This window comes from Grammomys surdaster, unplaced genomic scaffold, assembly GCF_004785775.1.
Source record: "Grammomys surdaster isolate TR1022 unplaced genomic scaffold, NIH_TR_1.0 125985, whole genome shotgun sequence".
Taxonomy (NCBI): Eukaryota; Metazoa; Chordata; class Mammalia; order Rodentia; family Muridae; genus Grammomys; species Grammomys surdaster.
The window spans coordinates 2,334,812-2,354,608 of record NW_021620801.1 but is presented as its reverse complement, the minus strand read 5'-3'; the positions used below and the strand labels follow the sequence as shown (position 1 = coordinate 2,354,608).

At 41.9% G+C, this 19,797-nt stretch overlaps 1 protein-coding gene across 1 annotated transcript in view; it reads left to right on the top strand.

Annotated features, from left to right (window-relative positions):
- Cpb2 (carboxypeptidase B2) overlaps window positions 1-19,797 on the top strand; it is a 52,811-nt gene that overhangs the window by 31,195 nt on the left and 1,819 nt on the right. Inside the window, exons 5-10 of the mRNA XM_028754270.1 lie at window positions 1,289-1,390; window positions 4,563-4,667; window positions 7,147-7,257; window positions 8,357-8,450; window positions 11,730-11,932; window positions 15,862-15,949. Of these exons, the coding sequence (XP_028610103.1) occupies window positions 1,289-1,390; window positions 4,563-4,667; window positions 7,147-7,257; window positions 8,357-8,450; window positions 11,730-11,932; window positions 15,862-15,949 (703 nt within the window). The remainder of the gene's footprint in view (window positions 1-1,288; window positions 1,391-4,562; window positions 4,668-7,146; window positions 7,258-8,356; window positions 8,451-11,729; window positions 11,933-15,861; window positions 15,950-19,797) is intronic.

The following is a 19,797-nucleotide window of genomic DNA, read 5'->3' as shown; positions in this document are numbered from 1 at the left end:
GTGTGTGTGTGTGTGTGTGTGTGTGTGTGTGTGTGTGTGTGTGTGTGCATGATAATGTCTGAGCCTGTGGCTCACTGATTCAGCTAGGCTGGTTGGCCAGTAAGCTCCAAGGCTCTTTCTGTCTCTGTCCCTCCTGACATATACTCCCCCTTCCCCAATTTAGGATTATATAGGCATGCTATAGTGCTCTAATTGTACATAGGTGCTGGAGATTTGAACCCAGATTCTCACACTTGCTTAGCAATCACTATAACAACAGTAATCTCCCCAGCTCTGAATTTCTTTTTTTAAGCCTCATAATGTGAGCTCCAGAATGCCCAGTAGGAGGACCTAGGACCTCATAAAGAGAGACAAGAGTCTCAATGTCATAAGCAACTAAAACACTGGTTCTCACCCTTCCTAATTCTGCAAACCTTTAATACAGTTCCTTATGTTGTGCTGACCCCCAACGATAAAATTATTCTTGTTGCTACTTCATGACTGTACTTTTGCTACTGTTATGAATTGTAATGTAAATATTTGTGGAGATAGAGGCTTGCCAAAGAAGTTGCAACCCACAGGTTGAGAACCACTGTTCTAAAACAAGTGGAATGGGGTATGGTGACTCAAGCCCATAACCTCAGCATTCAGAAGGCTGAGGCAGGGAGATAGTAAACTCAAGGCCAGCCTGGGTTACATAAGTGAGATCCTGTCTCAAAAAAACCAAAATAACAAAAGCCCAAGGCATAGTTCAGTCATAGCTCAGTGGCAGAGTGCTTTTCTTTTATGTACAAGGCCCTGAATTCCATCCTAAGTACCAGAAAATGAATAACAAATAATGTCTGGGCTGGAGAGATGGTTCAGCAGTTAAGAGCACTGGCTGCTCTTCCACAGGACCTGGCTTCAATTCCCAGCACCCACACAGTGGCTAACAATTGTCTGTAAATACAGCTTCAAAGGATCCAATACACTCTTCTGACCTCCTAGGCACCCATGTGGTGCACAGACATACACCCATAGACATAAAATAAAATTAAATAGAAGCCAATACTTTCCAAGGCCACATTTTAAAGATTAACTCTGCTCTCTGCTTCTTGGAGCTGTTTCAATATTTTCCTAATCCTTAGAATTCACCAAAACTCTGCTTTTGAGGAAATACAGAACCCCAAGTGTTTTCATTTCTTCAGTTCATCCAGATGCTGATAATGGAGTGGAGATCTCCTGTTCGTGAGGAAGCTGCCCACTCCCTGTGATCAGGGGCATCCTTTGAACTTGCCCTGTGACTAACTTGTGCCTTCTGTTCACATAGATCTATTCCTGGATAGAAGTTATAACTGAACAGTATCCTGACATGGTCCAGAAAATCTACATTGGATCATCGTATGAGAAGTACCCACTTTATGTTTTAAAGGTACGTGGGGAGAGTCATTTTGGGAGGAGATTAACTCTCTAGTGTTGTTTGTTATGACTTCTGCTTTTTTGTTATTGTTGCTGTTCAGGAAGTATTTTTTATTTTAAGTGTATCTTAAGTTTAATGCTCAGCTACTTAGGGATAAATTACTTTTAACTTTTTTCTTTTCTTTTTTTTCTTTTTTTTTTCCCCTTCCCTTCTCCCTCTTGCTCTGGCCCCTGCTCGCTCTTATATGTAAGTACACTGTAGCTATCTTCAGACAACCCATGATTGTGAGCCACCATGTGGTTGCTGGGACTTGAACTCATGACCTCCAGAAGAGCAGTCAGTGTTCTTAATCACTGAGCCATCTCACCAGCCCAACTTTTTTTTTTCTTGAATAATGAGTTTATAAGACTGAAACTCAGCTCTAGAGTCTGACTCATCTGTGTTCATGGTACATTAGACAATTAGATAAGCCACTTTGTGTGGGCTTCAGCTGCCACACCCATGAAACAAAGGGAGTAGTCTAGGCTACTCTTCAAGCCCTTGTGTTATTTATATCACTACCTCCTCAGATTGGCCAGGAGAGATGGTGTGTATTGAGTTGTTCTTGGACAATCAGGAGCCTAGCTTTTGAAACCAAAGTAGGAGCTGTGCTACCAAACCAGGTAAGGACAGAGAGCAGGGCCGTACTGCAGCCTCTGCCTGGGCCACCTTGGTCACCTCCATGGAGTTATTTACTCTCAGTTGCAGAATCTTGTGGGAGAAAATTTGATTCTTTAAAAAAATAGTTACAAGAATAATTTCAGGATACGGAAATACAGAGAGTAATAAAAATGAATGAATATGTAGAGTAATAAAGACAAGAAGAAAATAGAATTATATATTGCCATCTATACCATTCTAGGAGGGCTTCTTTTCCAACCCTGTAGTTAACAGTATCCAAATAAAGGAGAGAGGAATATTGCCTTGGATGGGTGTTTTCTTTGAATAAATTGTGCTTAGGGAAGATGAGTGAATGTGAATACTGGAAAAGCTGTAGGCATCATGTCCATGAGAGCATTTCCTTTTACACTTTCCAATTCTGTAGTTCTGTTTTCTCCACATTCTCTCCCTTAAAAATTAATGAGAAGCTCTGGAGAAATGTAATTAATAGGAAAATACATTTGCTCTAGTGGTGTAGAATTGGTATATACTCACTGGAAATAGGTAAGCATTTTCAGTCACTCAAAGATAAGACACTAACTTGGGATCTCAGGTTCAATCTGCCCTTGACAAGAACTTTCAGTGCAGACTCAACGCAGAGAGGAGGAGCGCTGGGTTCCTCTAGTGACTGAGTTATTTTAATCAGATTAGTTGCACAGGAACTGTCATGGGATGCCCACCCTGACACTTTCTTGTTTTGTGTACATCTTGCAACTGGATGTCTGGAGGCTGAATGAATACATGAGAAAAAGCATGCACCCTGGTTGGTTGCATCAAGTTTTACTCTCACTTAACTGAGGATGTGCACACAATATAAGGCTCTGCAGGCCCACAATGTCACCAGTGTTGGAGCCAGCGGGTGATTTAACCCATAAAGCTTAAGTAGGTAGATATAAATGAATGAATGAACAAGTGAATGATCAACTAACCTGGACAAGTAAGGACTTTCTTGACACTGACTAGATGGAATATTCACATCTATTTGATTAGATAATCAAATTATTAGGTTAGACAATGGCCATTAGCGGCCATTTTTCTTTCTCATTTAGATGTTGCTAACTAAGGGTTGAGAAAGGAAACCTTCCCAGAATGGTGTAAATGATAATATTTGCTCACTTTTCTTTTGTTTCGGTTACTCTACATATTTGTTTGAATTTATAATTCTTATCCTTTTTCTCCATATAAATTATGGGGCCTGTAGAGTTGTCTCAGTAATAAAAAGTACTGCCTATCCTCTCAGGGGAACCAGGAAAAGAATTCAGTATCCTCTTTTGGCCTCTGAGAGTACCAGGCATAAATTATGATTGACTTTGGAAGTGTTCTTGAAAATTCTTTTTTTTTATTGATAATTTAATACATGTGTATAACATGTTTTGGTCAAATCTACCTTTCATTTCCTTCCCTATCTTCCCTATCTAGCTAGCTTCATGTTCTCTCTCTCTCTCTCTCTCTCTCTCTCTCTCTCTCTCTCTCTCTCTCTCTCTCTCTCTCTCTTCCTCTCCCCCTCTCTATCTCCCTGCCCTCTCCTCTCTTCCCCTCCCTCTCCCTCTCTCCTGCCTCTCTCCTTCTCCCTGCCCTCTCTCCCTCCCTCCCTCTGTCCATCCCTCCCTCCCTCCCTCCCTCTGTCCCTCCCTCCCTCTGTCCCTCCCTCCCTCCCTCCCTCCCTCCCTATCGGTTTCTCTCACTCATTGCTGCCAACATATGTATGAACATAGGACCATCAACTGAAGCACTAGGCTTTCAGGGGCTTCATCCCTAGAGAAAACTTACTCTACAACCTTTCCTCAATAACCATCAACTGCCAACTTCCTACCCAGCTGGGGATAGCACTTCACAAGAGCCTCTCTTCCATTCACACTGGTATTTTAGCTGGCTTGATCTTGAGAACTCATCTAAAGACATCAAAGGTTGTCATTGTGTAAAAAAAAAAATGATTAGTCTTGCTGCACTGAGTTGACACTTTTACTGGCCCTCCACCTTGTGCATCAGGTCAAAGCCTCTGCCCCTAATCTAATGGGATCAGATATATGAATCAGCTAGTGATGTGCCCATCCTTAGAGGGGGGGTGAAGTGAAGAAATAGTATGTACATTAAAAGTGTACTCCTCGGGGGAAATTTGAGGGAGTTTGCATTTTTGAAGTCGCTGTCTTTCCTGCAGACAACTGCCCACCAACAAACACTGATTACCTATGAGGAGTAAAGACATACTTAGAGCAACTGTTCTCTGCTTCTCTTTCTATCTGTGGTGCCTATGGAGTGCAGGGTTGAGAGGACTTTAACAGTCTTGTCTTCAATATCAATATCAATATCCAATCCATACATGTCAGATCTAAGCAACTGCCCCTTCCATCTCATGGGCTTTTAAGTTTACTTCTGAGAATTTTCAAGAGAGCAATATATATTCCATAAGACCATTGAAGAGTGAAGTAAAAAAAATGGGGATATATCATTTGTGTCATATTTTTATTTGTGTATGTGTGTGCAGGTCTCAGGAAAGGAACAAAGAATCAAAAATGCCATATGGATAGACTGTGGAATCCATGCCAGAGAGTGGATTTCACCTGCTTTCTGCTTGTGGTTCATAGGCTACGTAAGTACTTCCCATAGGCTAGTGTTTTTCCACAAGGGATCCAAGATCACTGGAGCCAGAATCAACTGGATTACAGTTAAGCTGCATTTCCCTATATCATACCCTGGAATTCTTGGTTCATGTTTTACAAGTGAATCTTGGAAAACTGTAGTGCCCACACTGAATGAAAATCAGGAAACAACATACTATTAAATGATAAGCTTCCTAAGTAGAAAAAAATATGAAGCAATTAGCTGTTTGGCCTTAATCATCATCATCATCACCATCACCATCATCACCGTCACCATCATCACCATCACCATCAATCATGATTTTGGTTTGAACTGTCTGGACATCCTTTGTCACATCCCATCCTTGGGATCTGAAAATGAAGCAAACACTTATAGAGCAGATAATTCTTCTTCATGTGTTATAATTTTAAAAACTCTATCTCTGAAGAAGGGATTGGAGTTAAGAAAAAAAATCATATATAAGATAAAAAGTATTCCATAAAATGACAACAGGAGGTCTATAAGCCTCCATAATGACTAAAGCCAGTAAATTATGCTTCAAAGCCTAAAAATGAGTACATGTGTCGTCCATTTTGATCAAACTTAAAAAGGAAAACAGCAGTGCTGAAAATGGGCGTGGCCACTGCTGGTGGACATACGTTATTTACTCATCGACGCTTTTTAAAAATTCAACCTGGCTACAAGAAGAAATATCTAAGTGCTTTACTTCTGACAAGCAACTCTTCCCTACAGAAATAAAAGCACAGCCGTGTGTATGCAGAGAGTGATGCTTCTGCACAGCACAATTGTATAGATATATTTTATTTTTGAAACCTCCGCATAGAGTATTGTATTAGCATCATATCCCAACTCCTTCCACGTCTCTTCCTCTACTCCTTCTCAGCATCACAGGCTTTGATCCACACACATATACACACACATACGCACACACATACATACACACACACATACACACATACACACACATATACACACACATACACACACATACACACATAAACACACACATACACACACATATGCACACACATACACACACACAAACACACACACACACACACACACTTATAAATACTTTATTTAGTGTTGCCCCTATATATGCATGTTTAGGAATGACCATTTGGGATTGGATAACCTATCAGGGCCTGGAGAAGACCGCCTTTTCCTCTCCCTGAAGCCATTAAATGCTGGTAGCTCTTCATGTCAACACGTTTTAATTATGTGTATGTATGTGTATGTGTATGGGTATGTGTATGTGAGTACATGCACAAGTGTGCAGGTACCTATGGAGGCCAGGAGTGCCAGATCCTTCTGGGGTTGGAGTTCCCATCACTGTGGGCCATCTAATGTAGGTTCTGGGCAGCAGACACTGTCTATGATCTGAAGTGCTAAGCCATCTCTCCAGCCCTAAAGTAGGATTTAAAAGAAACCTTTAAAAGTTCATAATGAGAAAAACCTGTTTCTCACTGATATCTTTTGATTTATGTTTAAGACAACAAACAATTCTAAGCTAATGTACAAACTAAACTGTATCAAAGCTGCTGTAGTATGAAAATTTTAAAATGAAGCTCTCTAGGTGGCATGATTTCACCTGCTAGAGAACATTCTTTGAGGTTCTTCCGCCTGAGTTTTTATCATTTTGGAGTGAACTCCGTGGATGTTCTTGGACTCCTGAAAGATGTACCCTCTAAACTGGATGTGAGTGAACATGAGGAGAGTGAGGGGCCGATGATGAGTGCCAGCTCCTCAGAGCAAGTGCCTACTAAGACTGCCATTTGTATTACAGCCACGTTACAAAATGTGAGGGAAAGACCTGAAAGCAAACTTCATGACAGTTCTAAGGACTAAGTAGAAAATCATCTAATTAAGTCTCTGTCTAAAACAGTGGTTCTCGACCTTTCTGAGGCTGCAACCCTTTAATACAGTTCTTCATGTTGTGGTGACCCCCAAACATACAATTACTTTCATTGCTCCTTTATAACTGTAATTTTGCTGCTGGTATGGATTGTAATGTAAATATCTAATATGCAGATGGTCTTAGGTGACCCCATGAAAGAATCACTTGACGTTTAAAGGGGTCAAGGTCTACAGGTTGAGAACCGCTAGTATAAAACAAGATCAGGAAGAGTTCTGGTTACTATGGATTATTGAAAAGGAGCTAAGCTATCTTTTTTGTAAGTTTTATGGCTTTAAAGGGTGTCCTTTCTTGATGTTTGAAGTAGGATTCAGAAATGGGTGGTCCTGTTTTTCTATCCTTGTTAAATAACAAGATGTCTGTGCTATGTGTTCCCTGTGGTATCCAAGTAAGCAATTTAGACATCTTAAGGGGCTGTTACTCTTCTTGCAAATTAAATCTTCACATTGAAAGCTTTCAAACAACTTAGGAAAAGAGGAAAATTCATTTCAAACTGAGGCCAAACTTAGAAGGGCCTGAGCTGAGACATTAAACACCCTCGGTTTAACTGCAGGTAACACAATCCCGTGGGAAAGGAAATCAGTATACCGAACTTCTGAGGCACGTGGATTTCTATGTTATGCCAGTGATGAATGTGGATGGTTATGACTACACATGGAAGAAGGTGGGTACAGCCAAGAGAGCAAGCTGCGCCCCTTGAGAAATACAGAGACGCAGGCATTCATCATAGGATTCATGCATGGTGGGGTCACTCATGAAATCCTGGGCCTTGGTGAGGATGTTTTACTATGGAAAAGAAAGTGTTCAATAAATGGGAGATTTCAAATATCCAGAGGTAGTTGCATAGCAACTGTACACTAACCCGCCAGACACCCATCTCATGGCCTCAGTAGTGACAATCAGCTTTCTATTACTGTGACGAAATACGCAAGTGTAAAAGCTTAGAAGGAAGAAAGGTTGGTTTGGTACAGAACATCAGAAAGTCTACTTAACGGGACTTGTAACAGGAGGTTATAGTAGGAGGTACAGGGTAAAACAAAATTCCTCCCTCAGGATGGCTGCAAAGCAAAGAAATTCCAGGGGAAGCCAATGTCTCATTATCACATGCAAGGACACACCCTGCAGTGAACTCAGTTTCTCCAGCTGGAATCTGCTTGCATTCCCTCCCAGTAATGCCATAGGCATTTCTTGGGTTCTCCTTCTTTCCACCCTTTATTTCCTGCCCCCACTTCACCCTGTATATCACTAAATAGGAAAGAAAGGATAGAGGGGAGAGAGAGAGAGACACATCCCTGAATCTAATTTCTTTCCTTTTGTTTCTTCTTTGAGCACGACTACTAACAGAATGCAACCATCCTCCCCACCCACCAAAGACCAACAACCACCAATCATGCTTCGCACTTATATAGCATTTATATACCCTCTGAAAAGTTCCCAGAATTCCCAGTGCCACACACTCACAGAAACTATCTGCAGCTGGCAAAACTATGCCTCTGCTAGAGCATGAGGCAAATCACAGTCAGCTACTTCGGACAGTCTGAAGCAGCCCCACGTCCCCACATCTGGGATTAAAATAAAAGCACATTCTTAACTCAAATCCCAGAATTCTCAAAAATGTCACTACAAGATATCATTCCTTTGTTAGGTTCAGGCTAACAGTTTGAGTGAGTGTGACAGGGATCTGACTGGAGATGGAGGTGTGTAAGAGACAGAGATGGGATGCTCCAGCAGGATGATAACCTGTCCCCGTCTGGTTCTTTTAGGATCGAATGTGGAGAAAGAACCGCTCTGTCCACAAGAACAACCGCTGCGTGGGCACAGATCTGAACAGGAACTTCGCTTCCAGACACTGGTGTGGTAAGCATGTGTTTCACGTGTCTCCTCCTGCAGATGGTGAGAGGAGCCCAGGGCTTCAGGGAGGTTACAGGGAAGTCCTGGCCAATCAGCAGATAATCTAATAACGAACGTCCTGACTAATTGTAGTGCTATGACTGTCGACTAGCTAGCAATCACTTTAATCTCTCCCTCCTGCTGTTGGCTCATCTTAAATAAGAAAACTGAACCAGTCAATTTGTATTCCTTCCTTGATCATCTTACACATGTAGACAATGTACCTTGATTGTACCCACCTTCAGCTTTCCTTCTCACTCTCCCCAAACTGCCCTAAATATGTTCTTCTCTTGCTTTCTTTATCTCCTCCTCTTCCCCTCCCTCTCCTTTCTCTTCTTCCCCTCTCCCCCTTCTATAATTCACTGAGTCCAGTTAGTGCTGCCTATATCAGGGTGGGGAACCTACCAATGACCAAATCCACAAGGAAAAATGACCACCTCCCCCAGCAACCATCAATTGCCCATGGTGCCTCTGCTAGGAACTGGGGCCTGGTGAGCTCTGGCTGTATCCACGCTGGAATGTTTCACTGGTTTGATCTTGTGATGGCCTGTGCAGTTAGCTGCTGTGAGTTCCTGGGTGCAACAGCCTTGTCACGTCCAGGAGACAGTGTTCCCAAGCTCTCCTCACTGTCCTTTGGCTCTTCCATTCTTTCTTCCACAATATTTCCTGTCCCCTGAAGGAGTTAATACAGATGATCCACTTAAGGCCAAGGACTCAACAAGGAACAGATTTTAAAGGTCTCTTCTACTTCCTAAATTAAAAAAAAAAATTCTCAGAATCAAGACATGCAAGAGATCTCGCTTTAACAAGTCATGTTTATCATCAGGCTAATAAAGACTAGGGTAGGGAACACCTTTCATTTTCAATCGTATAGGCAAACGTTTATTTTTGTAGTGTTTGAAAACATCTTCTATTGTGTTCAAATATTGCCTTTCTTTTTTTTTTTTTTTTTTTTTGGTTTTTCGAGACAGGGTTTCTCTGTGTAGTTCTGGCTGTCCTAGAACTCACTCTGTAGACCAGGCTGGCCTTGAACTCAGAAATCCACCTGCCTCTGCCTCCCAAGTGCTGGGATTAAAGGCGAGCGCCACCACCGCCCGGCAAATATTGCCTTTCTTTTTTTTTTTTTTTAAAGATTTATTTATTTATTATATATGAATACACTGTAGCTGTCTTCAGACACACCAGAAGAGGGCATCAGATCTCATTACAGATGGTTGTGAGCCACCATGTGGTTGCTGGGATTTGAACTCAGGACCTCTGGAAGTACAGCCAGTGCTCTTAACCACTGAGCCATCTCTCCAGCCCAAATATTGCCTTTCTTAACAAGTTCATTTTTCATGAGTAATATAAAACATTAAGAAATAATAAAAATATTAAAAATGATATAAAAACAGGCACAGTGGGAATTTCTCATCCTTTGGTTTGAATGAACTAAGGTCTTAGTGGGTATGGACTTGGATCTTAGAAACAATTTGCTCTCAGGGAGGCAGATGTGAGTTTACCCTTTCTTCCCATTGCACCCAAATTTATAGCTCACAATGCTACAGTTAAGAAACAGCTGTAGGCCAGGGATGATGACATACATCTGAAATTCCAGCACTCTGGGGCTGAGACAGGCAGATGAGGGGTGCAGGGTCGGACTGGACTATGTAGCATGCTACAAACAAGCTCCTTAAATTATACAATGAGTGTCAATCATCTGCCATATTGAAAATATGTACACAGTGCTTAGGTCAAATGTGGCTCTCTGAGGCTCTACTCCTGTGAATTAGGGACAAAGAACAAATGTTGAAAGGCAAGTGTATTAGTCAGGGTTCTCTAGAAGAACAGAACTGATAGAATGAAATACATCTATATACATACACACACACACATATTTGTATACTCTGTATACTTTGCATACATTGTACACGTCTACATATACTACATATAAACCATATACATCATATAAACATATAAATATACTATGTAAACATAGAATGCTGTGGGAAAAATATAGTAGCCACTGCAGTGGTGGAGTCCCAGAGGCTTTCTACGCTGTGGGTCCCACATGTATGAGGAGGTTCTAGCGGCTGGAGGCTTTGGTAGAGGCAAGCCTCAATGACATGAGAAAGTCTTTGGTTCCAAAAGGGTTTATTGTCATGGCGGACGGTGGATGAATCTGGAAGTACCCCCGTAAAACTCAGGGCAGTCCCGAGTTAAATAGGGAGGGAGAAAGGGGGAGGATCGGGGGAGGATCTGGGGAAGGCATGCTTAATTTGCTCCGCCCTCTGGCCTTCATTAGTATGTAAATCCCTAGGGCCTGAGGCTTCTAGTCACACCCCCTATCTGTGTACTTTGGGAGGGGCTGTAATGGCCTATGTGACTGAACAATGTATGTCTATGGAGACCAGACTGTGCTTCAGGACTCTGGGTTCTGGGGACGCAGCCGAACGCCTGCCAGTTCTCATGTAGAGTCTCGGGGTTCTAGGCCCATGGCCAGCCATGAACCAGAATACCCTTACGCAGTCCCACAGTATGCATCGTCTACATCACTTGTATCTCCTACATCTATAGCATATCCATCATATACATTCATATGCACATACACATACAATATACATGTATATACGTATGTGTATATATACACGCCACTTCAAACAATTCAATTAAGGAAAACCCTTCATAGGGGTACCCAGTCTCTTGGGTTTTAGTTAATTCCAGACATTGTCTATTCTAAGAATAGCCATTACCAAACATCATAGCCACATTGTATATCATTAAAACTCATGTTTCTAGCTGTAAGACAGATCCAGAGACTTATTTCCACAGTCTTGTTTGCTGTTGAGGGCTCTTTTTTGTTTTGAATAAACTATGCTGATTTTTAAACTGCTAAAACCAGAAATAAAATCATTTACAGTGTCTAAGGGAATTCAAAGTTTATTTTTCCTCATTTAACCAAAAGTTTGGAAACAAGTTACATCTTAAGCCTCCCTGGTTTTGTTTTCAGGATTCAAGAGAGCTGCCCCCAGGCTGTAAGGAAGACCCGCCTAGGATGACCTTAGCAAGTTTGCTATAAATACTTGACTTCAAAAAAAAAAAAAAAACCACACAGACAACACTTGATGGACATAAAGAAATATGTCCCTTATAGAATCTCCCCTTATCCATCTTCCTGAATTTGCTGCACAATAACTATGAGGGAGCTCACAGTGCACAGAGGGATACATATCTTACAGTAATGCCATATTAACAATTTTACTACAGAGAAAGGTGCATCAAGTTACTCCTGCTCTGAAACCTACTGTGGACTTTATCCTGAGTCTGAACCAGAGGTGAAGGCAGTGGCTAGCTTCCTGAGAAGAAATATCAACCACATTAAAGCTTACATCAGCATGCACTCATACTCCCAGCAAATACTCTTTCCCTATTCCTATAACAGAAGCAAAAGTAAGGACCACGAGGAGCTGGTAAGTGCTACTTATTATTGTCTTCTAAGCATTTTATAAATTAAACAATATTCTATCCAAGAATTACAAAAAGACAGGTCAACTTTTTTCCTTTAGGGAACAGTAAGTAGATGTTTTCTCTACACTCTAACTCTGCCAAGAATTGGTTCGGGTCAGAGGGCATTAAGAGGATTCTAACCACAGGGAATGGCTTCCCTATATTAGGTAAACTATGCAGAAGCCAGGAGAGAAATGTTAGCTGATGTGATTTGAATAAGGACTGGGGTCAGAGAATGGTAGCATTACACAGTGGTCACTGACTTTCTAGGACAGCTTGCCTCTGGCTAACTCATGTGGGTGCCAGCAGTGGGGACTATTAATGCAGTGCTCTTTTTAACTCCAAGGGTTGGTACTAGCAAAGAGCCATCAGTGTCTGCACTGAGACAAACCTGTTTGGATTGTAGTGGACAATACAGGACATTCAAAGAAGCCCCACACAGTCTGCTATCATTTTACTGCTCTTTGGTCCCAAATGCTCTGTTTGGATTGACAGGTATAAAGGATGCAGGACCCACAATGAGTTATACCAGTAGTTCCCAACTCTCCTAATGCTACGGCCCTTTACTACACTTCCTCATGTTGTGGTGACCCCCAATCATAAAATTATTTCATTGATGCTTCATAAGTGCAATTCTGTTGCTTTTATGAATTGTAATATAAATATTTGATATGCAAGATATCTGATATGTGACCCCCCTCAAAGGGGTTGCCACCCACAGGTTGAGAACAGCTGGGTTATACTCAGAATTAGTTAAGTCCTTGTCCTAGGTGCTTTGGAGACAGTGGAAGTGCCCTGGCATCGGCAAAGGCTGATCCCTGTTTAGTGGATTGTACCTACTGCTTCATCTTTGTTCCTTGGCTCTATTAACAGAGTAAAGCATCGCTATATTAGATAGGCTGGCAATTATTCATGACAAACACATATTTTCTGAAAATAGCTTGTTTAAAATAAAAACATATTGCCGGACAGTGGTGGCGCACGCCTTTAATCCCAGCATTTGGGAGGCAGAGGCAGGTGGATTTCTGAGTTCAAGGCCAGCCTGGTCTACAGAGTGAGTTCCAGGACAGCCAGGGCTACACAGAGAAACCCTGTCTCGAAAAACTAAAAAAAAATAATAATAATAATAATAATAATAAAACATATTGATATTTATGCTTTTTAATTTTCAAAGGAGATGTTTTAAAGAAATGTTCATCATTTTATTATTTATCTTTATTTACTAGTTTATTTATTAATACTGCATATGGAGAAATAAAAGGATATTTACCATGATTTAGATATAGAATTGATCTGGTTTTACTTTATTTGGTGGTTGCTATCAGTGCAATTACTGATCATGGGTAAAACTCTGTATCCTGTCCACATTCAAGGAAGCATCAGCTAATCCCTGCAGTTAAGGATGATTCCGTCTGATTAGAGAGGTGATCCACAGTGAGTATCACAGGCAGCTGTTCTCATACACGATACAGCCTCACTACTACAGACGCACAACAGAAGTCACTGCTGCCTGGAAAGCCGAGAAAGTAAGGGATAAAACATACCATTCACCAAGGGGTACAGAGACAAGAATAATGAAAGTTTGTTGATGTCAAAGGGCAGACACCATTACAACCAGGCACAGAGAAGTTTCTGTGGGTAAGGGAGGACCTCCTGTGCAGTGGAGATGGTGTTTCTCACAGGAACATACTCAGGGGTCTTAGTGGGGCCCACAGGGAAGTAGATGAGGCCAGCTTGGAAAGGTGTTTGAATGCCAGTTCATATTTATGTATATAGATAATGAAGTTCCATTGAATTGCTTTTCATTTTATTTTACGTGTATGGGTATTTTGTTTGCATGTGTTTGTGTACTACATGCATGTAGTGCTTGGGGAGGCCAGAAAAGAGCATTTGGATCCTCTAGGGTTGGAGTAACAGACAATTGTGAGCAAATCTGGGTCCTGGGAATTGAACCTACGTCCTCTAGAAGAGCAACCTATACTCTAAACTGCTAATCCATCTCTCCAGCCTCCTCCTACCCTCCAAGCTTTTTTTTTTTTGAACATTTATTCAGTGCCGTGCATGTGCCCATGTGTACATATCATAGCATATGGAGGTCAAAGGACAACTTCCAGGAGTTGGTTCTTTCCTTCCACTATGTAGATCCCAGGGACTAAACTCAGATCAGCAAGCTGTGTAGCAAACGCCTTTACTTATCCATAGAGCTATTCTCCACCCCAAACCAAAAAAATTTTTTTTGCACACACACAATGTCAAAACACTGTCAAAACACAGTAGCCACAGATTACCTGTAGGACTATGAAAGCCAGCCCGGTATCTGGTCGAACACAGGCTAGAAACCACTGGAGACCCTGCAGGGAAACCCCCCCCCCCCAATAGGGTCCCCTGCAAGGGACAGCAGGCATTTCACCATGCTCCCAGACTCTAGGCTCCTGACACGAGGCCACAGCCCTCCATAGATTTGTGTCCTTCAGTCACATAGGGCAATGCCCCCTATCCCTTCCACAGGATGCGACTACAGGCCACAGAGCCTCAAGACAGATCTCCAGATTAATGAGGTACCTAAAGGCCAGAAGGGCTTAGCCAATTAAGTGTTCCTTCCCAGAGACTCCTCCCTGCAAAAGGTATTTAACCTCAGGCCCACCCTGAGAACACTGGGGTACAGTTTCTCATCTACTTTCTGCCATGATAATACACTCTTAAGACCATGGACTGTTTCTTTCCATTGGGATCCGCCCGTGGGGAACAATGGAGAAGGCCTTCACCTACAGAGCTGCTGTCTAATCTCCTGTAGAAGACCTGAATTCTCAGCCAAGGCGACCACCAACCCAAGCAAGCCACCAGCAACCAAGTCAAGAACTCTCATCCCTGCGGGATGCAGCCTGAGTTTCTCCCCCTTTCTCCCCCTTCAGCCACGCAGGACAATCCAGCCCATATGCCCCCACTTCGTTCTCGTGCCTGGAGGCCCAAGAGCCTGAGAACCAGCCGGTCACCACCACCTTTTGACCCAGGGACACCCCCAGCCAACTCTGGCATTCCCCCAGGACCTTAGACTGCAACTCCCACTCCCCACCCCTCCCCCCAACCCCCACCCCCGGAGCATGCTTGCAGCTTCCTATAACCCAATGCCCACCAGGTGCTGGCATGGGGAGAGTGTAGTCAAACTTCCTGCTCCTCTGTCTCCCTGAGTGGTCCTCGCCCCATGGCAGGACAGACATGGGACACACTTTAACCCAACAATAACCCTTTGCATCCTCAAGCAACCAATAAGTACCAGAAAACTAGCTCCAAATTTAGAGAAGATAAGTTGTTAAGTAGGAATTTCAGAAACCATTTCTAAGAGTTAAGATCACATATAGTAGAACCTGGTCCTTATCAGGAGTGTGCCCCTTCATTTGATAAGTCTCTGATAGTTATTGGACAAATATACAAGAAAAAACAATGGAGTTTGTAAGAAGCAAACTGTGCATACAGAGAGAGCATGTGTGCTCTCCAGGGAAGTGGAGTTTAAAGTACAGTGATAACTTTGTCTAGGAATGGAATAGTGCCCAGTGTTATAGATATCTAGCTTGCTTTACATAATAAATTAATTCCTGAAATGCCATGTGAGGTTTTCGAATGCAAATCAGTGAAAACATTCAAAGTATTGGCAGAGTTCAGTTTTTAAAGACAGTTGTGATTGCCATAAACTAAAAAAAAAAAAAAAAAAAACCTGTATATTTTATTTTTTTTTTTTTTAGTCAATATCTTTTAAATTTACTTCTTGGTTAAATCCAGACTTTTTTACATATAGACTTGGACTCAATTAATGTGCTTATGCTTTTTTCGAAAGTTCAAACTCTCCTGTTTTCAAGCTGAAAATTGATCAACTTCTTTATCCTCTTGCTTCTAGTCTCTAGTGGCCAGTGAAGCAGTTCACGCCATTGAGAGTGTTAGTAAGAACACCAGGTACACGCATGGCAGTGGCTCAGAAAGTTTATGTAAGTATTTCTGCAACAGTGACTTTTATTCTCCTGACGTAACTGTCCTCTTAGACTTACTGCCTCCATCTGCTGGCCTAGGCCCAGCCCTGGGAGCTTAGGCCTCTGTATAATATAATCTAGGCCTAGAATGTTTTCTGTCTCTGAGATTTACTGCTGAATATGCTCACCCTTTCTAGTTCTTTTTGAGCTTGGATAGCTGGTTCAACTGAGTCATTCTGGCTCAAACTCCTCTCCCAGATGACTTATTTGATATGATTTGACTCTGTATTTACTCTGCTTGACCTCACTCAAACTAACTCTTTCAATCTTTTCTACTCTTCTGCTTCCTTTTCATTTGCTTGCTTGTTCTGTCTTTACCTGTGACTAGCTTGTTCTCTCTTCAATCTGTCTCTGTAAAACTCTCTTGGTAAAGCTGCCTCCTTCTCCCTCTCTGTGCTGTTCCACTCTCCCTCTCAACTCTACTGTTCTCCATGAACTCTGCTCTATTCCTGTACTGTACTCTCTCCTGCCTGTACTGTCTGTCTCTTCCTGAAGTAGCTTTACTTTCCTCTCTCTTCTTGTGAGAGTTGGGCATATCCTATTCTGTCAATTCTTTCTCTGATTCATCACTTTGCTGCTCAATTAGACATTACTTTCAAACATGGGTGCTTCCTTCTACAAACTAACATTACCTTCATTGCTTGGGATTAAAGGTATATACTACCAACCCTGGACCTAAGCTTCTCTCTCTTCCTCTCTCTCTCTCTCTCTCTCTTTCTCTCTCTCTCTCTCTCTCTCTCTCTCTCTCTCTCTCTCTCTCTCTTAAATCAAATTGTAATTTTTACTTAGTCACACAGTGGTTATAAACACAAAAAGGCAGGATGTGGGGAAGGGGATGACACCAGAGCATAGGTGTTCAGGGGGAATACAGATATCTTCAGAACAGGATATTGGCTGAGTGAAGGTTTAGGGGACAGGTCACTATGACTCTACCTATGATTCACTTGTCCTTATCTAAGTTGGTACTATCCACTAAGGCTACCTATTTACAAGGTCTATGACTACTCAGTCTGGTAAATTTCCACAAAAGCTGCCTATTTACAATAGCTTATAGCCATCTGTTTCAGTGTTTTTCCACAGAGACCCAAGACTTTGTGTTAGCAGGCATATATGTCAGGCCTATTGCTGATTTTAGGCATATGACTGATTTTAGACCTTCATTGTATAAGCAGGGCTGCCGGACATCTCCTCCCTTCTCTAAGTATAGAAGGGCTGTGGCAGTTCTAATCTTGTGAAGGCGGGGATAGAGACCTGACCTCCAGTAATTGAAGGGGACCTTGTAATGGCTCCGGTCCTCCTGTCGTTGTCCAGTGAGGCATGAGGGCCATACCCATCCCGATGTGACCTAAGCTTTTCTTTACCTGGAACTTGGTCTGTACCAGGCTGGTTTTGAACTCAGAGATCTGCTTGCCTCTATCTCCTGAGATTAGTCATGTCTGTATTCCAGCCAGATCACACACGTCTTTGGATGTGATCCCTTGCCAGAGCAGCCATATTCTGAATTAAAATTCCTTTCCATACTCCTTTTCTCCCTTACTTCTTCTCTCCATCCCATCCCATTCCACCCCTGCATTCTCTCTGCAGTGCTGGAGGATGACACCCATGGCCTTCGGCAACATTTCTTCTTGGAAGCTTAGACCATGAGGCACGGCAGTGGCATCTGTTTGGCCTCTTACATAGTTTTAATCTTCTACACCACAGGGTCATATGTGAAGTCATCATAATGATTAGAAACAGAAGCATAATGTAACCAGCAACAGTGCTGAACAAAGTCCTGTTGACCAATGAATGCACTGGGCTGGGCATGAGTTAGAATCCCCAAGATCCCTGCTTAACACCAACAAATGAGCAAACAAAACCAAATGTGGCCACATGTACCTGTAACCCCAACACTATTCAGGGGCAGGAAGGTAGAGAGCAGGGCAGGAAGTTTGCTGGATGTTCTGGCTGCCAGCCTAGCTCCAGTGTCCTAAACAACCCAGTCTCAAGTGAATAAGATGGAGAGTGATAGAGCAGGTATCCAGTGTCCTACTTTAGTCTCCAGATGCAAGTGTGTGTGTACAATCAGATACACCACACACACACACACACACACACACACAAACACAAACACATGCAGCAACAAAAGAAGAATTCAAGGTGGTATTTAAGAGATGAAGCTTGTCTCTATACAGTGGGGGTTATATACTTAGCAAGCATACTAATTAAGAACAGAGGAAATGGAGATACACAGCCAAGGTGTGTGTAACATTCCCACAGCTATCGTGTGATATATAAATCTAGAAGATGTCATTTGCCTTGTATGATTTTTTTTTTAGCGACAGCCTGTTTCCTGATGCATAGTGAGAGCTTGGTTGTAGCAAACTCCACACAACACACACGTTTTTGATCTATTTCTACCGAGAAGTATTTACTAAGAAACTCCTGTGCAGGTTGACAGAGCCTGATTCTGTTCTTCTGAAGCCAAAGGACAGGGACAACACCTGAAACAATTCCTGGGGAGACAAGAATAGATGTCACTTCAGACAGGGAAACTGACCACAGACCAAAGGACAGATAACACCTCTGTCTAGTTTGGTCAACCAGAGAGTTTGGGAGTTACTTACAGGAATCTGGAAGAGGAAGGAGAAATGACTCAAAGACAGGCACATCACCAAAACCCACCCAGCATGGGCGATGGCTCAGGGAAGCTAGAAATGTTTTATCTAGGTGGAAATTGTTTCACACTAGTGGGATAAGAACAGAAACCAAGCATGGAAACAAATGTCAGCAAACTACAGTTCATTGACCAAGCCCAGGTTACTACATAGCTTCATAGCCTTTGAACCAAGAGTGGTTTTCCTAAATTTTTAAAAAATATTTGAAAAAAAACCCTATGAAAATAATTAAATTTTGACACATCAGAATTATCTGAAAATTCATATTTGTTTCTGTGAATAGTTTTCTTGGAACCCCGCAGCGCTCATTAATTTGCATATTATCTATGGCAGCTTTCATGACAGCCAAGATAATTGCAACAAGGACCAGGTGGCTCACAAACATAAACTATTTCTTATCCTATCTTTTTTTTTTTTTGGAAAAAATAAAGCCTTGCCACTTTTTAATGCAAACAAATGGTAAAATGAAATGCAATTTCACTCACTGATCTAAAGAAAATAAAAGAGACCTATAGGGTTCAGAATGATTGTAGCTGAGAGAAGCTACATAGCTAAAGTGGTCTGGCAAGGTGCCCCTGTGTAAGTGGGATTCCTTGGAAAACAATTAAGTAGCTATCAGATGATAGTGTAATATGTTGAATAAAGGCATGAAAAAGATTTTGAGGCACTATAGGGAAAGCCTAGGGTCTCAATAAACGTGATTGACCCAAAGCTATAAAAACATTTGCTTCGTTTCAATACTCCTCTAAATATCAAATGCTTTATTAGCAGTAAGTTCAAGCTCTCCTTCCTCCTTTGTCTTCAATCCTTCCTGGAGTTGTCCCAGATTGGACCACATACCTTTGGTGTTGCTGTCCCATGGCTGGCTGCCTTGTTGACATAGGCAATTTCCACACACGAACTCATTTAGGTTGTGTGTGTGTGTGTGTGTGTGTGTATGCACAGGATAAAAGCTGGAACTATAAGTGTTAGATGTTTGTTGATCATAATTATCAGAAATATTTATAGATGACTGGATGCATCTACTATAGATGGTTGTTTTAAAATATTAGAAATTCTCTATAAACCATCTATAATCCCAGCAACTCAGGACACGTAAACAGGAGGGTCAAGAGTTCAGGAACATCCTGGGTTATATGGAGAGTCTGA